The following is a 22,875-nucleotide window of genomic DNA, read 5'->3' as shown; positions in this document are numbered from 1 at the left end:
TCCATTTGTGTGTTCCTGAGATACATCCTTCAGAATAAACCAGTAAACTTAAATATTCACCCAAAAACTGTAAGCTGTTCTAGAAGAATGTTGAATCTAAAGTGATGGATGGTTGTAGAAACACCTGAATGTACAGTCAGGCAGGTGGAAGTACGGGTGTCCTGGGCACCCCACTTGCAGCAAGTGTCTAAAGTGGAGGCAGTCTTGTGGGACTGAGCTCTCAAGCTTGTGGGTTCTGACGCTAATTCAAGGTAGATAGTGTCAGAACTAAATTAAATTGTTCAACATCCAGTTGGTTGTTGCTGTTGAAAAAGATACCACATATTTGGAGTCAGAAAACACCATCCAATCATATTTTTGACAACCCTTCCAATCGACTACTTTGATCGCAAAGAAGGAAAGTGAGCCTCTTTCTATCTCTTGCCTCTGAAACTGCTTTCCCAGTGAGATATAATGATTTAATCACCCCACCCCAATCCTCTGCATGCAATCAAGGTCCTAAGCAGGTCACTGGCTGGCTAAACTATGACCCTGATGTGCTGCGTTTCGATGTGTTAGAGAAAATAAATGCAAAAAATAAAAAGGTAAACATTTTAGAAATAATTTGGTTTACAATCTAACATTCTATGATTGAATGCAATTAGTACCATAATTAGAATTAGGAGGTTAAAAATAGAGAATAAACAAAAGAAGGCTGGGAAATCTAAAGAGAAGAATGAGCAAGATATCAAAAGAAGACAGAGTTTAACAAAGCAAATGTAAGTCTCTGAATGGCTCATATGTCTCTTTAGATACTGAAATGGCTGCTGTCATTTCTTCTCATACATTAAATCAGATTAGGTCTGTTAGACCTCCCAAAGTGATAAAACAGCTTCAGAGACCACATACCAACTGCTTCCTCCTAGGAATATGAAGAAGTAAAAAGAGAGATCAGCAACTTCATATTCCTAAGGTTATCCGAATAATAATCTGAAATTCAGAAAAAAATCAAGGACAACTGGGAGAAAGGATAATAAAATCAACAAACTTTAGGTAAAAGAGAATTTAATTATTTTTTTATTCTTCTGCCTCTTCCATTTTGCATATACAGGAAAACTATCATTTGCAGTAAACTAACCTAGAGTTTAAATACCCTAGAGAAAAAGTTATGTGGATTCAGATTTTCAGAACAGGAATTCAGCAACATAAAACTGTAGAAAATAAAAATCCATGGCTCAGAGCCTTTTCCTTGAATCTGTTTACCTCCTGCCCACATTACTACTTTTCCAGGTACTCTGCCCTTTCTGCCTTCAATATCTAGCTTTGGTTCCTGTACATGTCCACTACTCAGGCTGGGTTACGCCAGGCTGATCACTCATGATGAAACCCAAGAACAAGGACCATTTAGAAATGGTCTGGGGGAAGCTTCCAAGCTTGCCCTTGGTTGAGGATCTCTTGCCCAAATCTCCCAAGTCCATGGTGTGACACATAAGAGCACCAGGGCTTCTAGACTGAAGCACCAAGCAGGAGCCAGGGACACAGAGGCACAGGATTGAATCTTGGAACTGTTAAGAGTTGTTTTAAACCCAAGATTCTTGGGATGCCCTAAAAATTTTGTTGGAGTACTTTCACAGTTTCTGCATTACCATTCCAAATTAATGTCATTATTCAGCTTTATAAGTGCACTTGCCATAAGGGAATTGGCTTTCAATATGGCAGGCACCTGAAAAGAAGTATCAGTTAATAATGAAATGCTAGTGCTCCCAGATCTTCCTATTTAGAGGAGTTTGGGACTTTACCTGTATCCCATTACTATGAAACAGGATTGTTCCCACCTGTGACTTCTTCCATCCTTCCATCAGTCTGTCCCCTGCGATATCTCTAAGAAACCACTTGGTCTTGGTATGTCAAGCTTTTCTACTTTCTTCTGACTTTAAAAAAATTAAGTGGCATATAACTGCACATACTTATGGAGTGGAGTGTGATAATTCAACACATGTATACAATGTGTAATGATTAAATCAGAGTAATTAGCATTTCCATATCCTCAAACATTTATCATCTCTTAGTGGTTAACCTTTCCTTAAATGTGTTAATTACACAGCCTGATTGTAAATGGCTGAGAGTGGAAACTGTCTTACATTTTTAGGTGCCCTCACATGGCCTCATTCAGTATCTTCCACATGTTAGGTGCTCCCAAAGGTAAGTTGAATAGGTAAAGGAGATTTTTTTTAAATGAAGGTACAGATGGTTCTGCAAATGCAAGTATTAATTAGAAATAAGCTGGGCTTCAAAGAAATTTAAGATCTCTGGTGACATCCTCCAAAGCAAAGATTTTATTTATGGAGCACCTGAACTCAATACAGTAAGTAATAATCCAGTTATATTTTTTCCTGAAAACCAATACACTTTAAAATATTGCCCTATCATATACTCTGCTGAAAACCAATGACTTAGAGCTAAGATAGGTGGGCATCAGAGAGAGAGCTGTCCATGGCACTTATTTTGTAAGAAAAACATCAGTAACAGCTCTGTTCCTTAGAGGGCACGGGGAAAGCATCTGCATCATCTCCCAAGTTGCCAGAGCTTTACCTTATATTGAAGTGTCCCAATGTTATGCAGGTGTTGGCTTTATGTTGTATTGTAATATCTTAGGCCATTCTGGCAAGGCAGTGGGCTAGGAGCTAGGGGTCATAACAGTGAACAAATCTAGCTAGAGCCCTGCTCTCCTGGTGCACACATGCTAGTGGAGGCAAGGCAAGGAACTTGGAGGTTAGGAACAAACACAAGTGAATACAAAATATGTATGATGGTAAGAAGTGCTTTGGAAGAAAAATTGAAGCAATGTAAAGGGAATACAGTGGGGGCTGGTATGTAGATAGGTGGTAGAGCACTAGCCTAGCATGTGAAGGTCCTGGGGTTCAACCCCTAGCGCTGCAAAAGAGTGGGGACAGAGTAGGCTGGAAGTAGCAGGGAGTGTTTGGGGCAATACACAGGAGCTCAGGGAAGACATACTGAAACAGTTGTTTAGAAAGAGACCAATAAGAAGTAAACAAGCAAATCAACTGGTTCTTAAGAACCTTCCAGGCAGAGAGAGCAGTAAATGCAAAGGCCTGGAGGTGGACATGTATTTGGATAACGTATGCATTACTTACATCAAAAGGGCAGGAAACACTGCTAAAAAAGAAGACAGAGAAGATGGGAAAGGAAGGATGGTCTAAGCAGGGAGCGATCAAAGGTGACTTCAAGGCACTTTAGCTCTTAATTTCCACAGGGAGGCAGGACACCCTGGAGAGATGAGCCTGAGAGGCATGTGACTAATACTTCATTGTATCTTAAAGGATCACACAGGCTGCTATGTTGAGAACAGACATCATTAGAGGAGGCAAGCACTGCATAGAAGACTGGCCTGGAGACTCCACAATACGGGAGATGAGACAAGATGCCAGTTTAGACCAGATGTGAAGTGGTTAGATCTTGGATCTGTTTAAAATGTTAAGATGTCAGAATTTGCTAATGAAACAGATGTGAGATCTGAAAGACAAGAGTTAAAGGTGACACTGAGGTTTTTGAGTTGTGCAGATGGATAATGGGACAGCCATCTACCCAGACAAGGATGACTGTGGAAAGAGGCATGAATGTGAATGAAGAGAAAGGTAGTGGGGACAACTGTTAAAGGGATGCTCTCAGCAGGTGCCAGAGGATGGGACATGTCCACTGGAGGCAGGGCTAGCCTTCCAGGGTGGAACAAATCATGCATCCCAGGGAAAAGGAGGGAAGCTAGAATAGGTGGGCACAAGAAAAGGGATGGGATGTACCTACTGAAGCATACTGCTTTAAATGCTGCAGGAGAAAACTCCCAAAGACTCCACCCTACTCATTATGGGCAGGTTCTGCAAGAGGTCTCATGCATAGCTTAGTGCACCTCTGGGACACTTAGCAAATGGATTTAAGAAGATCTGTTTTCTCTCTCTCAGCTCTGCATGGCATTCCCACAGACTCACCTGGGAATACCATAGGCCCTCACTTTTATTTCTCCTCCCCACTCCACTTTACAAAGAAAGGCATTCTTCACTTAACTCATCTTGGGAGACTGAACTAAGAACTAACAAAGATTCGCCTGCAGTTGTCTCTGTGTATGAATTACCTTAAAAAACTGAGTGACAAATAATTTAAAAGGTGAGGGGGTAATCCTTTTATTTTTTGCTTTCAATAAAAATGAAGAAAAAACTAATTAAGTTGCCAACTGATGCATTTGATGGAAACAATGTTATTTTGGGCATAAAATCTGGAAGAAGTTCAAAGAATTGAATAATATTTTTTAACAAAAAGTCTTTCATTACCAACTCAAGATGTTGCTGCATCTATTAACAAAATAAGTTAAAGAACTGATGATGACAACTGTATTGTTCTGTTCTCTTGTGTCTAGAAATAACAGAATCACCTGTGGATAGATAAATTAATTTAAAACAAACCTCCATCTTGACACAGACATGAATTTCCAATATAAAAAGTATTGAATATTATGTATTAAAATTTATACCAATAAAAACGTGCCAATAATAATAGCAATATTAAGTCAAATCTGAAGAACTTTTTAAACACTTATGGTCTGAAGTAATAATTTCTATGTAAACATTTACATTTAAGAAAAAATGAGTTACAGTGATTAATAAAAGTCTTTCAAATACAAAATTATTTTGCATTATTTATAAAACCCTGCATGAAAAGCATAACAGAAATGCAGATGCAAGGAGAAAAAGAGGATATGTAAAACATTAAACAGCAAAAGAAGGGTTTGCTTATATTGTTTTTTAAGGGAATGATATGGACACAGAGTTAATTATTATTATTATTATGGTATTAAGATTCCATGTGAAATAAAGACTAACAGTTTTGTTTGAATTTCAATATTTACAGCTTGATGGCATGATATCACCTGTAATTAATTGAATTTAGATTAGCATCATAGATATCAAGTTAAAAATCCAGGAATAGAAAACAAATTGAGTATCCCTTATCCAAAATACTTGGGAACTATTTCAGATTTTGAAGTTTTTTTGAATTTTGGTATATTTGTGTAGATTTTGCTGGTTGAAGATCTCTAACTGAAAAAATCTAAAAACCTGAAGTCCGAAATCTGAAAGAGTTTGAATGTCATGTTCAAAATGTTTCAGATTTCATAGCATTTCAGACTATGGATTTTAGATTAGGGATGCTCAACTTATATAGTCTTTAGAGGTTTTTGCAGAAGTCACTACAGCATGAAATGTGAAGACTTATAGCACAGAAACTCTCAGACTGAGTCAAACATGCATCTCTTGAGGGTACAGAAAACAGGCAGGTGCTGCAGAGCACTAGGGAGTGGCTACAGCACAGGTTGGGACCATCTAAATGCTGCCCTGCATCTTATTATTTTTCTTGCCTGAAGTGGTTTTGAAATGTCCCCAGATCACCCAGTAGTACAATAGAAGCACGCATCAAGCCCTGCTGTTTTTCAGTATTGAATATTCAATGCCAACCTAAAGGACTCTCTAAGCCAGAAATTTATAGTCTGCAGCATGACACCTCCAGCATTCGTTGCTGGCAGGTGTAGAGTCAGGGGTGACAGCCTGGGCTTTTCCTCACAGAACCTCTGCCTTCCCTGCTGATCAAGCACATGCATCCCAGAAGCATGAATAGGCAGACACAGAAGCAAGGATGCCACTGTCTTAACTTACCATTTGCAGCCAAATATTGGTGGTTAAAACTTGGTTCTTCTCATCCTAAAAAAGAAAAAAAAAAAGAAAGAAGAAAAAAGAAAAAAAAGCAGCATAAATACAGCTTATGTACTTTACAAAAGAAGGAATGATACAATTATTCATGTAGAAATTTGACTATTGGGATCATTGTTGTATGTGCAAATTAGAATGCACCAAGCACTTCCAAATCTATGCCAGCAGTATTTCCCCAGAGTTAAGCTTTTCTATTCATTCTGAAGTAATACACATTTATTATAGAGCACTTACAAAGGATGGCAGAGTATAAAGAAGGAAATTAAAATTGGGCAGCCCTACCATCCAGAAATGATGTCTGCTAAGGACTTTGCTATTTATCTTATTTATAATTTACATACTTTAAAAATTGGGTGCAAATTTTAATTTTTAAAGGCAGTTTTATTGCTAGAATTTATGTACTTTTAAACAAATATTCAATGCTTCCCTCCCAAAAAAGCATGGCCCCATGTCAAGCAGCCCCACCCTATGTTGAGAATGCTGTAGCCTATAGCTCTGCCTCATCCCTGTGGGTCTGGGTCTTCTAATATTCTCTACCTGACCAGTCAACATGTCAGGCCCCTGCCATACATCTGCAAAATAAATCCTACACAACTGAGTAAACTAAGGGTTAGGAAAGTGAGGCAACTTTACAAAGAATACACTCACACTGGGATATGTCTGACTCCAGGACCCGTTCTTCTGCATTTCCAAGATACCCTTCTGAATGGGGATCCAGCAAGGCATCAAGTTTGTGCATCAGCCACTGAGCCCAGCACAGTGTATCAACGTTGTTCAAACACCAAGCATCTACTACAGTTTGGATCATAAGTATTCCTCAAAGGCCTGGAGCTTTGGAAGGGTCTAGAGCTTTTAAGAGGTGGGGATCTAGGGACTGGGGTTGTGGCTCAGAGGTAGAGCGTTTGCCTAGCATGTGTGAGGCACTGGGTTCGATTCTCAGCGCCACGTAAACAAATTAAATTTAAAAAATAAAGTTATTGTGTCCATCTACAACTAAAAAAAAATTTTTTTTTAAAGAGATGGGGCCTAGTAGGCAGTCTTTAGGTCATTAGGGGATTGCTCTTGAAGGGGGCAGACAGTGGGACTCCAGCCCCTTCCTCTTCCTCTCTTTCAATTCCTGGCAGATCGTGAGCAGGTCTGCTCTGCCACATGCTCCTGCCACAGTGAGCTGTCTTGCTACAGTCCTAAAGGAAGAGGCCAACCAATCACAGACAGAAACTTCCAAAACCATGGACCAAAATAAACCTCCTCTTTTTGTAGGCTGATTACTTCAAGTATTATTACAGTGATGGAAAGTGAACTAGCATACCATGTAAAGAAGAGTCTAGTCAAACTTGCCCTTTACAACTGGGATGCAAGCAGTACTTTATCACTGGCCAAGTCCAGCAGGGTCTAGCAAAAAACAATTCACAAAGAGGCAACTGAGCAACTTTTATACAATAGTTATACTAGAATGTTGTTGTTTTAGTATTGAATCCTCTCAACTTCAGCCTAAAGGATTCCGTATATTAGCAACTAACACCCTCTCCAGGGAAAGTATTTATTAATGTTAGCGTGAAGACTTGCCTGGAAGCTGAGACCTCAAGTTCCTGTAATAGGAATTACTTGTTCTGGTTCACTAATGGGAAGTCACCAAAAACAGGCCCAATGATTGAAAGCATCTAGCATCTGCCAGGGTGTAGTCCGCAGGCAGGGATGCAAATGAGAACTGAATGCTGCTTCTTATTAAAATAAAAATGTGGTATACAGGTAAGAAGTTGGGAGGGACACTCTGACATATCCATGCCCCTGTGCCCTGCTGCTCACCTGCTGAGTACCTTTGAGGGTGAGATGGGTGGGGTTGGGCAGATACCACAGAGAGGATACTGCTCCCGGTGGACTATATCTCAGAGGGTTCCCAGGACAGGGGATATGCTTAGGAGAAATTGACAGTTCTGTAACAGAGGAAAGACATTTCCTTTTCCAAAACAACACAAGCCAATATATTTTCATGGTAAAAAGTTGTTGAGCTAACAGTTCTCCGTATTCCACACCAGGAGCCATATGTTGAAACTGTACATGTGCTCAGTTCCAGTTCTGTCTCCTATTCCATAAGCTCTTCAGGACATGAATCTGCTGCCTCAACTTATTAAGCAGCTGTTGTTTTTAATGGACTTAGAGTTAGCAAGGTTCCACATTTAGGTGCCTTTTCTTCTTTTAATTGCATTTGTGTCTTCCTCTCCTGAGAGAAAGGCTTCTGCGGTTTGGGAGCTCAATTACTACCAATCTAATTAAAAGGTTTTTTTCTTTCCAGCATTCAAACGGAAACCTCATTAGAGTGACACTGGATTTCTGTGCTGTGTGGCAGCATGGGACCAAAGTATAGCATTTCAATCTGTAATCAACAACAAGCAGCAGCCAGCCACCACCTGACAGCACAGCAATGCCAAGAGGGGCCCTCTGCTGAGGCTCCAAAGGAAGCCCGTTGTAGTCGGAGGGCTCCACTCTCCAAATGCATCTCCTTCCTGCCCTCACTGGCTCAGGGCCACACCCACAGGGTGACAAGGTCTCACACTTTCTCCCACCTGCAATATGCTGACTCATGCATACACACATATGTGCATACTCACATTTGTCCTCTGCTCACCTCCACATGGGGCTTTCTGAACACAAATATAATCAGTTCATCCTCTTTCAACTTCACTGAACAAAGAATCAAGTCAAAAATCCCTTACTCAGTGCACAAGCCTTTTCTCTGTTGTCCAGCCAAGTTTTCCTTCATTCATTCGTTTGCTCATTCATTCATTCAACAAATGTTATGAAGCACTTCCTGTTTCAGGCAATATGCTGGCCTGATATGTAATGTGGTAATTGAACACTGTTCCTGAGCTCCTGGAAGATAAAATGGGGGAGCTTGCCAAGGCTCTATTCAGGTGGAAAACAACATCCCACAGGTACCCCAGGGCTGGTAATTAGCAAGCAATGCAGTTTCTGTGTCTTAGCCTGTTTAGGATGTTTTAAAAAACAATATAAACTGAGAGGCTTATAAACAACAGGAATTTATTTATCAGTTTGGAGAATGGAAGTCTGACATCAAGGTGCTGGTATAATTGAATTCTGCTGTCTGGTGAGGGCCTGCTTCATGGTTCATAAGTGGTGGTCTTCTGCCTGTGTCTTTACATGGTGAAAGGGGTGAAATCGGCTTTCTGGAGTCTCTTTTATAAGGGAACTAGTCCAATCTGGGAGGGAGCCATTCTCAGGACTGAATTACTTCCCATGGACCCCACCCCCAATATCATCTTGTGGCTTAGGATTTCAACATATGAATGGGGAGGGCACAAATATTCAGACCATAGCACTCTTAAAATTGTTTTCAGTAATTCCAGATCAACCATCTGGCTATTACTGCCCTGTCCACACTGAGTAGGACAGCAATGAAAAATTAGAGACCATGTGGGCCACAGGATCTCTGGGTCTAATCTCAGTTACCCAGCCAGTAGGCACTTGTAGTCTTTGGGCTTCAATCTTCTCTCCTTGGAAATGAGAATATTAACAGCTGCTTTATGTGCCTCCTATAGCCAGTGGTATTAAGGGTAGCACCACTCAATCCATGAAATGTCACTCAGCATTAGCAGCTGTCCCTGTGCAGCTGCTTGCCCATGGATCTCCCTGAAGAACATGCTCCTGCCTGCCTTGAGGACTCAGGAGAAGCCTATCATGGAAGCAAAGAAGGTCAGTGTGGCACCGTACCCCAGAGTCAAGTGGCCTGACTCTCCTCACTCTTTTTTAGATTGAGCACTTCACTGAAGAGCACACTTTGATTTATATGAACACACTTTTTTAAAAAAATTAATATTTCTGAATAATTGTGTATCTTATTTAAGTACAACTGTTCTGATGATGTGTAATGTGCTATCTTGCATTCTTATAGCAGGTATTCTCTTTGAAGTTAAGGAAAGAATTATTCAACATTATTTCACTACTTTCTTTGCTTTTGAGTAGATGCTGAGGAAAACAAAACAAAACAAAATATGTAACACTAGATCTAACCATGTCTAAATTCTTGCTTGCAGGGAAGACCACTGGATGATATAAATTCACATTTTTGTAGCACTGTATAGTTCATAACAAGGATGGCTTCTTTTATCCAATTTAATCTTTACACCAACCATATTTTATCCTAGTTTTACAGAATAATAAACTGAGAGTCTATGATTTTTTTCTGTGTCAGCAACATATTAAGTCTGACAAAAGACTAATAGAGTAAGAAATAAACTCCTACAAATCAATAAGAATAAAGGCAGACAATCCAACAGAAAAAAATGGGCAAAAGATGAACAAGCACTTTACTAAACAGAATTTCTATGATAACCTGAACAGGGCATGGCTAACCATTAAACAGAGTTTTTATTCTTGTAAATGTCATACATACATGGACACGCATGTGCACAATGTGTAACTCACTTTGGCCTAGTGGCATCTCAGCAAAGCTGGAAATATTGTTTTTTCTCATTTAATCATGAGAATTACTAATTTTATTTGCCTCTGTTCTGTTTGAATGCTTTGTTGTAAGCATATATTACCTTTATAATCGAAGGGAAAAGGGAACGCTTAAATAATCAATTGTGGAACAAAACAAAATAAACTCCTGGCTTTTATATTCAAAAGTAAAAGCTGAGATCCAACCTCTTATTCTTCTAGCTGGATGATTGTGTTCTGAACCACGATTTCATCCTGACACTTATGCCATAACCATGGGCACTTTGATTATGATAATGGAAAAAAAGTTTTCTTTGGTATTTGTTCAGAGCAGAAGTTCTCAAAGCACAGGCTGGGAACCTCTGGGTTTCTGAGATGAGGGCAGAACGGTTGTTTTTGATCAGTGACTCAAAACTTTTCTCATTGGGACTCGGGATGTAGTTCTGTGGTGGAGGGCATGCTTAGCATGCATGAGGCCTAGGTTTGATCCAGAACACAAAAAAAGAAAGACAGAAATAAAGGGAAAGAAAGAAATTCAGAGAAAGAAAGAAAAAAAGGAAGGAAGGAAGGAAGGAAGAAAGGAAGGAAGGAAGGAAGGAAGGAAGGAAGGAAGGAAGGAAGGAAGGAAGGAAGGAAGGAAGGAAGGAAAGTTTTCTCATAGGAAATTATTTCCTTCTTTCTCCCTCCTTCCTCATGAGCACTGCTTGGAGTTCTGCACGGCCAACAGAACACAGTAGATCAGCAGTAAAAGCAAATAAGAAAGTCTAGCTACCTTTTATTAAGTAAGGCATTAAGGAGATTTGCAAACTAATAAAACAATTTCCTCTTCATGTAAATGTGTTATGTTGGGAAAATATAGTGTCTTTTTCATAAAATACTTTTCCTGTTAGCATGAGTTTATTGTCTTTTTAAATGGATAAACTTCAAAAAGTTTTCTTAGTTTTAATTTCTGACTTGATAAATACTGATAGATGTATACAAAATTTGGGGCATTCTCAATAACCTTTAAGAAAGTAAAGGAGTCCTGAAACCTAGAAGTTTCAGAGTCACTGGCATAGATATTGGCATTCCTGACACCCTGGTTCTTAAGAGAACCTGGCCCTGGCAGAGTACAGATCACATCTCCCTCCCTGCACTTACTTTGAGGCTACTCAGGGTATGTGTCTTAGAGTGCAATGTAAAAAGTCTAGATATCACAGTCAGATCTGGGCTTTGCCACTCTCTGACTGGATGGACCTGGGGAGGCCCCTGAGCTTTTCCAAAATTCAATTTCCTTATTTAACCTCACTGAGGCAGAGACTGCAATCCTTTGGAAACTTCTGCCTCCAGAATGATTTTAATTTTTTAATTCTATTTTTAACTATCAAAGTTAATTCTGCATAGCTCCAGAAAAACTCTTTTTGGGAACAATGCAAACAAAAGGCTTAAGGGATTTTTAGAAATCAGACCCAAGTATAACACAGGTTTTCTTCCCTCCCACTCCCAACATATCAGTGTGTAATTCCTTACTGACATAATCCCAAAACAGACACATAAAAACAAACTGAAGAACTGGCCAATTAGGCTGAATGACTCCTCTGGGAAGAATAAATGCCAGATAAATTGGGGCAGGTGTGTCTCTGAGGTTAGGTCCTTGATCCCAGCAATACCAACTGATTTTTCCTTCCCCTGTGAATCCCAATGTTCAATGCCAAATTGAAGGAAAAAGATGTATCGCTAAGACATGCCAGCTGCCTGTGCATGCAGGGATAAGAAGGCTCTCCTAGGGAATTGTCCCCTTACCTAGCATCCATTTAGATCCTGTAGAGTGAACCCCATTTCCAGAGAGCTGCCCACCCTTCTCAGGAAATGAGGAAGAGTTAAAAGCAGATACTTTTAACTGCTACTAAGAGCTTCCTTCTGAAGAGGAAGGGCTCCCTTGCCTCCTCCACAGGTTCCAAATCTGGAGGAATGAAGCCTGGGAGAGGATCCAGAGAGCAGAAACTAACAGTGATGGAAACACCTCTCCAGTTAGCAAAGCTAGAGAGCAGAGGTGACAGGAAGACAACAACAGAGTGGAGGCAAGACACAGAGGGGAGAATCAGCTCCAGGCACATGGTGGGGACCATGAATCAAGCTTCATCTGAAGTAGCCCTGGATAAAAACAATCAACTCCTCTCTGTGCTTAAGCCATCATCTGGACTAGATCAGTTTGCAGGTATCTCCTGCACCATCTACAACAAACATGGCACCCATAACAAGTTCGATAGATATGACAGGACTGAAAGCAAACAACTGCACAGAGTCACACCTCCCACAAAGGCTTTAGGGACAGATTTGGGTAGCTCAGTATCAGGCTCTTCCAACAAATTCTGTTAGAAACCTAATTATGATATGTCCCATCAAAGAAATGACCTAGAGACATAGTGATCCCAACAAAGGTCCTAGTGTGAAACCAGAAGAAAATGGGCTCAAAGGACAGATGGGAAGGGACAAGATACATGAACAGAAGTTAGAAGCAGGACTCATTTGTCTAATATTTTTTTTAATTTATTATGACTGACACATAAAATTATACATGTTCATGGGATATCACGTGATATTTCAATACATGTATACATGGTGCAGTTTAAATCAGGTGAAACATTTCTATGTCCCTCATTTACCATTTCTTTATGGCAAAAACATCAAAAACATTTCTTCCGGCTGAGCATTGTGGCCCAAGCCTGTAATCCCAAATGGCTCAGGAGGCTAAGGCAGGAGGATCACAAGTTCAAATCAAGACTCAGCAGCTTAGTGAGGCCCTAAGAAACTCAGTGGGACCCTGTCTCTAAATAAAATATATAAAAGGGCTGGGGATGTGGCTTAGTGGTAAAATGCACCTGGGTTCAATCCCTGGTATCAAAAACAAAAACAAAACAACAACAATAACAAAAAACAAAACAAAAAACAAACAAAAAATTTTTCCAAATTTTTAAAATGTACAGTGCATTATTAGTATCCATAGTCACCCCACCCCACCCAAACTGCTTGCTCCTAATTACAACTTAGTACTCACTGACCAACATTTCTGCATCCTTCCTCCTCCCCGCTGGAAATAGGATTTAGAAGTGGTAACTTTTTCTGATGTTTTTTAATGGATTTATTGGTACATTATAATTATGAATAGTGAGGCCCACTGTGATATATATGCACATGCACATAATATAATTTGAACAACCTCATTTCCCAGTACATCCTCTTTCCCTAATCTCCTTCCTTCCCCTCATCCCCTTCCTTTACTCTATTGGTCCACACCACCACCACTTTTTATTTTATTAGGCCATTGTAATGACACACAAAAGTCAGATTCATTGTGGTGTACATGAACATAGTATAATTTGGTGTGTTTTACTTGAACATTTCTAATAATTTTTAAAATAATATAGATTCACTGGTTTAATAAACTAAGAAAAAATAAATAAGGATTCCAAATAAGGAAATAAGAACATGTAAAATAATTTACTCCTATTATAACACTGAAAACAAAAATTAATGAAGAAACACACAAGGCATGAGAAAATTTTTTTTAAAAACTGGAATGACTGCTAATGATCATGGTATGATTATGAATAAAAAATGAAGAATTAAATAAGTGTATTTGTAAATAAATATCATTTAAAAGGAAGCAAACAGGCATGCAGCAGGCACAACAATATACCATGTATAGCCTGGAAAAACCCAGACAAGATAGGCATGCTTCTTAGGAGTTCTTTGTCCTATGTCATTTAATAAACTTTGGTTCAAATTAAACATAATTTCAAAAAGAGATAACAAAATGACAGTGGAATGTGAAGGAAGACTGCAGAGTTAAATAAACTGAGAAACCAAATGACATTATTACATAGTTAATAAATCAGAAACAGAAAGAAACAAAACAGACACAGTTAGAAATTGATTTACTGGCAAGAAGGCAAGGCATGAGGTAATCGCAATTTGTGCAGAGGACTATCACAAATAGATTATGTTAATGAGACAAAAGGCTGGAGATGGAGGTAAAACAAAGATGACACAACTAGAGTGGGTGGAGAGCACACAAGTTAAGTCCTCTGGGATGAACACACAAAACAGTAGACTCCTTCACCTGAGTACTGCTCTATTAACAGAACTGCAAATGCTGGATGAAATCAAATGACTTTTAAAATGCAAATCGAAGCTCACAAGAAAGCAACAGAAAACCTCAAAAACAAGATTCAAGGGGAAATCAAAATAAACAAGTGCACGAGATGACTAAGGCAGAGCTACAGAGGCAGGGAGAGCTGTGGCCACGCATATTCAGAGCAAGTTTGGCCAGTACCTACTGTCCTGAGGTCAAGGCTGACTGCACAGGTAGAGGTAAGGTGAGGGCAACAGCCCCCACCCAGGCAGCAGGGGGATACTGAAACGCCCTCTGGTAGAACAACAAAGAAGTTTGTATGTTTCCATCTGGGCTAAAAGCAGAGAAACAGAGATGGACAATAATCCTGAAAATGTATGGTTTTTCTTCTGATGGAGAATTCAAACATAAATAATATATAATACATGAGAACTATGCAAGTCATGGAAGTAGCATAAATCTTGTTCCAGATGAGTAAAACCTAAGGCAACCAGAATGTAATAACAAATAAGCAAACCAAATGAGATTTTAAAAAATTGCCCAGAAAACTATAATTGTGATTATGTGCTCCTGCTGTTAAATATAAGTGAAAATTTCCCTACGAATGAGAAACAAACCAAGTGAGCAGAGTAAACTCCCAAAAATTCAAACGAGAAATGTAGGTGAAATTTCTTCATAAGCGAGAGACAGAAAATGAATAAGCAGAAGTAAATCTCCATAAACCCAGGCAAGGGAAATATGAGAGGGTAACAATGAATAAGTATGATTAACATTAAAGATATCAAAATACACTAAAAGAAGATGTGGGTAAAGTAGATCTGGAAAAAAATGAGCTCTATGAAATTTAAAAAAAAATTAGTAACTGAAATAAAAACCCAATGAACAGGTTAAATATCAAATTAGGAAAAACAAATGATAATTAGGAAGCTGACGACAGACACAATAAAATAATCTGAAATGTAGCTCAGAATGATAAACAGAAAATATGATGTTTAAAAGGCATAAAGGGTACATTGAAAACATTTCATATGCATATAAAAACAACAGAAGGAAAAATTTAGGGAAGAAAATGTTTGAGAAGTTTATAGAATTGAACCATTAAATCTTCAAATTAATGAAGTATGAGGTTCTAAAAAGGTAAGGGTGAATCAAAAACTAGTCAAAGCTCAACTACTTTTCAGCTTCAATATGTAACCAGCTTAGAATGAACTACTTCCATACTTACAACCAAAAACTGAACAAACTGAAAAAATCAGTGTTTTCTTGGAACCAGGAGGACTGAGGTTTCAGGGTCACACTGAAATTGGAGAGAGCAAATTCAGAGGCACAGCCAAGACCTGTTTCCTTTAGGCAGAAGCTCCTGGAGCTATAGACAAAACTGTAGCAATGCTCACATGCTAATTGTGATGACTATCCAGTTGAGTGTGGACTTTAACAGAAGTAGAAAACTGTAAGGGCTCCAGTCTTTTGGATGCCCCTCCAGTTTCATGGGTTTCACCTCTAGGCACCCCATGAAACTCCTATGATGGATCTGCAGTTGAAGCAAGAGGAAGGGAGGAGTATTCATGGTGAATAGATGTCCCAGAGCAGTCTCAGTAACAGAGGCCTATAGTCTTGGTTTTATCAGAGCCTTAACCTTGCTGGGTAAAGGCATCGCCCCCCTCCAACACTCCATAGCATTTCTGTCTTGCCTAAAATGGGAGAAAGGCTATATGCCACTAGAGAACACAGCCCAGAGACACTGGCCACTAGAAACAGAGATAGAAGTCTAACACAGGATCATAAGTCACTTTACCTTGCCCCACTTAGCACCATATCCACAGGGTTCAGCCTAATCAGTAACACTATGAATCAGACCCAGGGCAATGCAGACGCAGAGTGCTCAGGGATGCCCAAGTCAAGAGGGGAGATAACAACTAGGACACAAGAAGTGCCTGGGACATAAAAAAAAAAAAAATATGCCAATATTCATTCATTTATTTTAACAAAATGTACCACACTAATTAATGTAAGATAAAAATAACAGACAAAACTAAGTGTAGAGTATGTGAAAACTCAGTGTATTATCTTCTATTTACTCATTGTAGAGTAAGTTTTATCAAAATATAATACAGTTTTAAAATAAAATATTGGACTGGGGATATAATTGTGCCTTGCATGCACAAGTCCATGGGTTCAATCTCCAGAACCACAAAAATAAAATAAAATGTTTACATTAAAATAACTAAATCATGCTACATTAAACATTTATTTATTTACTTACTTACTTATTAGAAAAGAGATCTTGCTATATTGCCTGGGCTAGCCTTGAATTCAGAATCCTCCCACCTCAGCACCCTTCTGAGTAGCTGGGACTAGCTAGTGGCAGGTATGTGCCACTATGCCCCATGAAAAAGAATATCCTAAAAGCACAGAGTCATAGTTTATCTACAAGGGAATAACAACTGGCCTGAGAGCAGATGGCAAAATATAACAGCATCCAGAAAACAACAGAGTGGCATTTACAATTTATATAAAGTAATCGTGGAAATCAACTTTGAAATCTATGCCCAGCTAAACTGTCATCAAAATAAAAGCATTTTTCAAATTAACAAAGATTTTGTTACTGACACCACCTCATTGAAGTACTTACTATCAGGTATTATCCTGGAAGCATAAATACTACATTTAAAAGAAAAAAATGGAATATAAAACATTAATTTGACATAATCAAAACTCTGAAAACAATTTTAGAAAAACCCTTTTCAATTTATGTGTGTGTAGGGGTGTGTGTGTGTGTGTGTGTGTGTGTGTAATTCTTTTACATTGTTTATCCTCTCAATAAATATTCATTTCATATATTTCATTAAATTTAAGATGCATTCAACTTTAAGATATAAACTGATTTTTTAAAATAAGTTAAGGGGTTGGGGCTGTAGCTCAGTGGTAGAGCACTCACCTAGCATGTGTGAGGCACTAGGTTCAATCCTCAGCACCACTTAAAAACAAAATAAAGATATTATGTCCACCTATAACTAAAAAATAAATACTAAAAAAACTATTTAAAAAAATAAGTTAAAAGGTGAAAAGAATGGAATATGGCATTAAGTTTCTTTGTATGGGCAATGAAAGTTACAGAAAACATGAAATAGCAGAGACTGTTAACAATCCACCTCAAAGTCATACAGTCTAACGTTTGAAAATCCTTAAGTGTGGTAAAGGGCCTAAATGAGGAATTTTTACAAGAATCAACACTGATATGTTAACAAATTATCTCAAAGGCTGAAATTTCTGAGTTTGCAGATACCTCTAAACTCACCTAAACAGAGAAAGCTAGAAGAAATAACCTACAGGAACATATTACTTAACTGTAAGAATTGAGACTGGGGGAGGAGGGGATTTCATAACGGTGATGTGAGAGCACTAAATGTAACTCAGGAAAAGATATTAAGAGTCTCTGTCACCTGGCACAGAGGCACATGCCTATAATCAAATTGACTCAGAAAAATGAGGCAGGAGAATGGATAGGCCCTAAACAACTTAGCAAGACCCTGTCTCAAAATAAAATAAAAAAGGCTAGGTTGTAGCTCAGTGGTGAAGCACTCCTAGTTTCTATGCCTACTACAAAAAAAAAAATGTTTAACTGTCTTTAAATTTCCTGGTTTCATGTCTTCCTGCATTCCTGGCACTCCTTAATAAAGAAGGATATGAACAACCAAAAGGAAACATTGTCCTTTCCCAAATATTTCAACACAAAACATAACAAAAAGAAAAAGATGGGTGTTTAAAGCAATCAGTGATAAGGTAAGGCGTAGGGGCATAGTTCAGTGGTAGAGGACATGCTCAGCATGCTTTAGACCCTGGGTCAGATGGTGCAACTCCTATAGGAAAACAAATCCACATTATTGGACCCCTTACAGAAGTCAGAGGCCAGCCAGGGCTGAGAGTGGGTGGTGTGTGGTCATGCAGTCAGTGCCAGCCTGGCATCATGGCCACATTATGATGCACAAGCATAAGCAGTAGGCAGGGCTGACCTCAAAGTAGCCTAAGCACAGCAGCTGGCCCAAAGTGTTTTCCATTTCAAGCCAACTCTGGGACAGACTGCCCAACACTGGTGTGATTCGTGTTTATTAAGTAGTGCTTTCTAAAATAATACCTCAGAGAAAGGCAGGAAGTTGAAGAAAGATACACTAACCCTTCAGTCCTCTATTGGTGCTACCATGGGTCTAGCCCTGCTGCTCATGGTCCCAAGTGCTTGTTCTGAGATTTTAAGTTGTCATCCATATTGCTACCCAGGCATCCCCCAAGTTCTGCTCTCCAAAGCTAGGAACAAACTGGCACAGTAGAAAGACAGCACTGAAATCCCTGTCTTATGAAACTAGGCTGGGGCCACACTGAACCTGTGGGCTAAAAGGGTGCCACCCCAATGATTGACATTAATGAAGAGGAAGCAACTCCTTTCTTACCAACTCCTAGCTCATACTGTTATTATGAGGAGGATTTTAAGTGTCAAAGAATCTAATTAAACTTGCAGTTCCCAAATGTATTTATAAATCCTTTTTGTTTTTATGTAAAATCTATAAATAATGAGTTTGCTAAGATAGTTAGGCTCCAATTCTTCTACAGACTTCCAGAAAGCTAATAAATTACTGGTGCCCAGAAATATCATGGGTATTCATTCTAATCACTGCAGTTGAGACACTAAGAAAAAAAGCTACACCTCTCCCTGCCCCCAAATTCCTTTTCTCTTTGAATCCAGAGCATATTTGGATGTCCTCTCTTACAAGGAAAAGTGAGGAACTAAGTAAACCAAATTCAGACTAGTCACGAACCTCTTCTCTTCTGAGAAGTACAATGAAGTGTCATACCATAAAGCATTCTACACCAATTACCAAGAAAAATGTTCCTATCACAAAGTCAGGGACAGAATTACCTTGGCACTTTTTCATAACTTAGGTGATTAAATAGTTTGCATAAATTTCTAAAGTAATAACTGCCTTTATAAATGACCTTTTGTTATGTATGAACCATTTGATATGTCTGAGATTGTTTTTTTCAGAATAAGCCCTGAAGCGGAAGAAAATTGTTCAATGTAGGCAATGCCCAAGTTTAACTTTATAAAATAGCTACCACCAAATTTCTATCCCACAGCCCTCTACTTCCTACACCTTCCCATCACATAAGGACCAAAATAAATTTGCATCTATTTTTATATTCATTACAACCTAGAACACCAATCTGTTTCTTTTCAATTTAACCAAGGAATGTATTTGTCCTAACTTAGATTTATAGTCAGGTTATTAACACAGAATCAGGTTATAATAAGAAGAAATTCCCAGGAATGGAAGAGTCCTTTGGCATTTTAAGTCTAAGAATTTTAAGTTCTCTTATTTCCCAAAGACACTTCCTAACCTCCCCTCCTACGGTCCCATGTCACAATACTCACTCGCCTCCCTCAGGCCTCAGGAGGAACTCTTCAAGTCCCACCTAAGTTGTTCCACCTGGAGCTCAAAGCCAGAGTGCTCCCCCAGAGCTCTGACAGTGGAAGCTCCATCAGAAAGGCAGAAGCAATGGGGAAGGAAATTAAGACAGCAGGAAACACACCATCTCTTCTGGATCTTTCGAACTGAACACAACACCAACCAAGGCAAATCTTATTAAAAAAACTCACAAGTGGAGAGACAAGGAATAATACTCACAAGGTTATGAATATGTATTGCTGCTTTGTGAAGGGGAGAGGGCAAAACAAAACTTACCAAAATATACAAATAAGAGAAAAGCGAGAGATTTTCAGTATGTTTGTCTTCTCTCATCTCCCTGGATTCATTCTAACTTCAAATTTATAAATAATGTATATACTTGTCAAATATTGTGAAATTTCCACATTCTGAATGCCTTCCCTCCTCTGGGTATAGATTCATGGATTTTCTTTACCACAGACAGTAGGCAATGATCCTTAAAAAAAATGAAAGATTGATTGTCTTCCATAACTGTAGACCATTTCTTTAAATCTGTAGTTACACACAGATGTGTGTAAAAATAACTAAGTTGCCATTCAAATCAATGCTTTAAAGTAAGACTCAGAGCAGATGAGGCTGAAACTGACAGCTTCCTACACTGAGCCAATGTATAACTATCACAGGCTTTCTTCAGTGCAATCTAAAGTTAATTGTCTTTAAGAGTTAAAATACACACACACACACATTTGGGGGTTGTAATTCCACATCTAACAAATGACCCTAAAAGTAATCAGACCATCAAAACAAAGATGGAAGTCTGAAAATGTTGGTTATGATGTTATGTATAATGCTAGCAACACTGTCAACAAGCTAATTACCTAGTAAAAAAGTTATTAAAGATTCATGAGGTAAAATATTATATAATTTTAATATGTTTTCAAAAGAATATAATCATGAAACATTTAAAATATAGGGGAAAAATCATAAAATTATATTTATACCATTATCCAATTGTTTAAAAAATTGCTTACATTCTATCCTGTGATCCCCATACTATTCATCCTATTTACTCATGAATGTGATTTGATTATTTCAGTGATGAATTATATTCTAAAATCTTCTGCTCAAACATCCAACCTACTTTACTCAGAATTATCTGACCTCTTGACGCAGTAAACTAAATGCATGAACCCAACAGCAGAAGGGAGAGGATAGAACAAAAGCAGGAGAGAACCCTTAGACAGAACAATGGAACCTACCCAATTTGAAAGACAGAGATAAAACAAACTGAAAAAATAAATAAATAAAAAACACAGGGACCTATGAGACTAAAACAAAAGTTCTAATAGTTGTATAATTGGAGTCCTGGCTAAAAAGAGAAAGGGTAAAGTTGGAAAAGTACAGGAAGAAACAATGGCTGACACAGTCTCTGACAAATGATACAAATCTAGAGGTTCAGGAAATGAGCAAACCCCAAACAGGATAAATATATGGAAATCCTCACCAAGAATATCTAAGTCAAACTTCTAACAACTAAAAACAATGAAAAATCCTCAAAGCAGGGAGAGGAAAATGGGATTTGCCCATAGGACAAAAACAAAGCAATGGCAAGAGTATTGTTCTGCAGAAACCAAACAGACCAAAAGGAAGAACCATAGCATTTTCAAATGTCTAAAAAAACAACTCATAGTCTTATATCCAATGAAATACTTTGGTCAGAAATGCTGGTTGTGCTATAATAAAATGCAAATACTCTGAACTTAAAATGATGTACCTAGTGGTTCTCGATTATTTTAGTTACCTCAGTTGAAGAAATGTTTCTTGGTGGGTTTGTTTTTGTGTTTTTGGTACCTGGGATTGAACTTGGGGCACTCAACCACTGAGCCATATCCCCATCCCTATTTTAGAGACAGGGTCTCACTGAGTTGCTTAGTGCCTCATTTTTGCTGAGGCTGGCTTTGAACTTGAGATCCTCCTGCCTCAGCCTCCCAAGTTGCTGGGATTACAGGCATGTGCAACTGCTCCCATGTCTTGGTGGATTCTTAATAGATTTCTATTGAAAAGAAATCTAAACTTTACAAAACCTAGCTTTATTGAAATGATAATTTACATACAAAATATACCCACTATTTTAAGTATACCAATAAGTTTAAATAAATATGTGTATATTCATGAAACCATCACCACAGTCTAGAATGAACATTTCCATCATCCATATGGATTTTCTTTGCCCCATCTATTTCCATCCTTACGCCCACTTTGCCTGAACCCCCAGATGACCACTGATCTGAGTTGTCACTACAGATTCATTTGCTCATTTTCTAACTGGATTTTTAAATGTTGAATATTGAAGGCTCTTTCCATATTTTAGAGATGAGTTCTTTGTCAGATATAAGGACTGAAAATACTTTATCTGTGGAGTGGCTTTTAATCCACTCAACATCTTTCTTAGGAAAAAAAATGTTTTAATTTTCATGAGGTAAATTTATTCATTTTTCTTCTTTTATAGATCATGTTTTTGGCATCATGCTAAGAACTTTTCACCAGGCCAATGTCATGAGGACTTCAGGATATTGAAACATTTACATCTTTATGTTTAAGTCTATGATCCACTTTAATTTTTGTATAAAATATGAGATTTAAGTTGAAGCTCCTTATTTTTTTTCCCATACCAATATCCAATTGCTGCAGCCTCATTTGCTAAACAGGTGATCCTTTCTACACTGAATTTTATTTGCACCTTTTTAATATCAGGAGACCACACTTCTGTGGGTCTACTGCTAGATCTTAATTCTATTAGTTGACCTATTTGTTAATTTCTCCACCAATACCGTAATCTAGATTATTGTAAATCTTCAAATCTGTTAGACTGGTCCCTCATATTCCTTTTTTAAATATTTTTTTTTTAGTTTTTGATGGACCTTTATTTTATTAATTAATTTATTGCGTGCTGAGGATCAAACCCATTGCCTCACATATGTGAGGAAAGCGCTCTGCCTTTGAGCCACAACCCCGGCCCCCACATATTCTTTTTTAAAAATTGTTTTAGCAATTCCTGCTTTTTATCTTTCCATATAAATCTTAGAATAATCTGTGTCCATGTACAAATATC

At 38.3% G+C, this 22,875-nt stretch overlaps 1 protein-coding gene across 4 annotated transcripts in view; it reads right to left on the bottom strand.

Moving 5' to 3' along the window:
• The window catches only part of LOC107148489 (CHRNA7-FAM7A fusion protein), a 109,020-nt gene that overhangs the window by 54,129 nt on the left and 32,016 nt on the right, over nt 1-22,875 (bottom strand). For 3 of the 4 annotated variants that reach the window (XM_048790403.1, XM_048790400.1, XM_048790402.1), the window contains exon 2: nt 5,700-5,744. The exons of the other annotated variant lie outside the window; for it this stretch is intronic. In XM_048790403.1, coding sequence (XP_048646360.1) covers nt 5,700-5,744 — 45 coding nt within the window. The remainder of the gene's footprint in view (nt 1-5,699; nt 5,745-22,875) is intronic. 4 annotated transcript variants of the gene reach the window in all.

This window comes from Marmota marmota, unplaced genomic scaffold (genome assembly GCF_001458135.2).
Source record: "Marmota marmota marmota unplaced genomic scaffold, marMar, whole genome shotgun sequence".
In the NCBI taxonomy this organism is placed as follows: Eukaryota; Metazoa; Chordata; class Mammalia; order Rodentia; family Sciuridae; genus Marmota; species Marmota marmota.
Note: the sequence above shows the minus strand (reverse complement) of the source record. Positions and strands in the feature narration are given on the sequence as shown.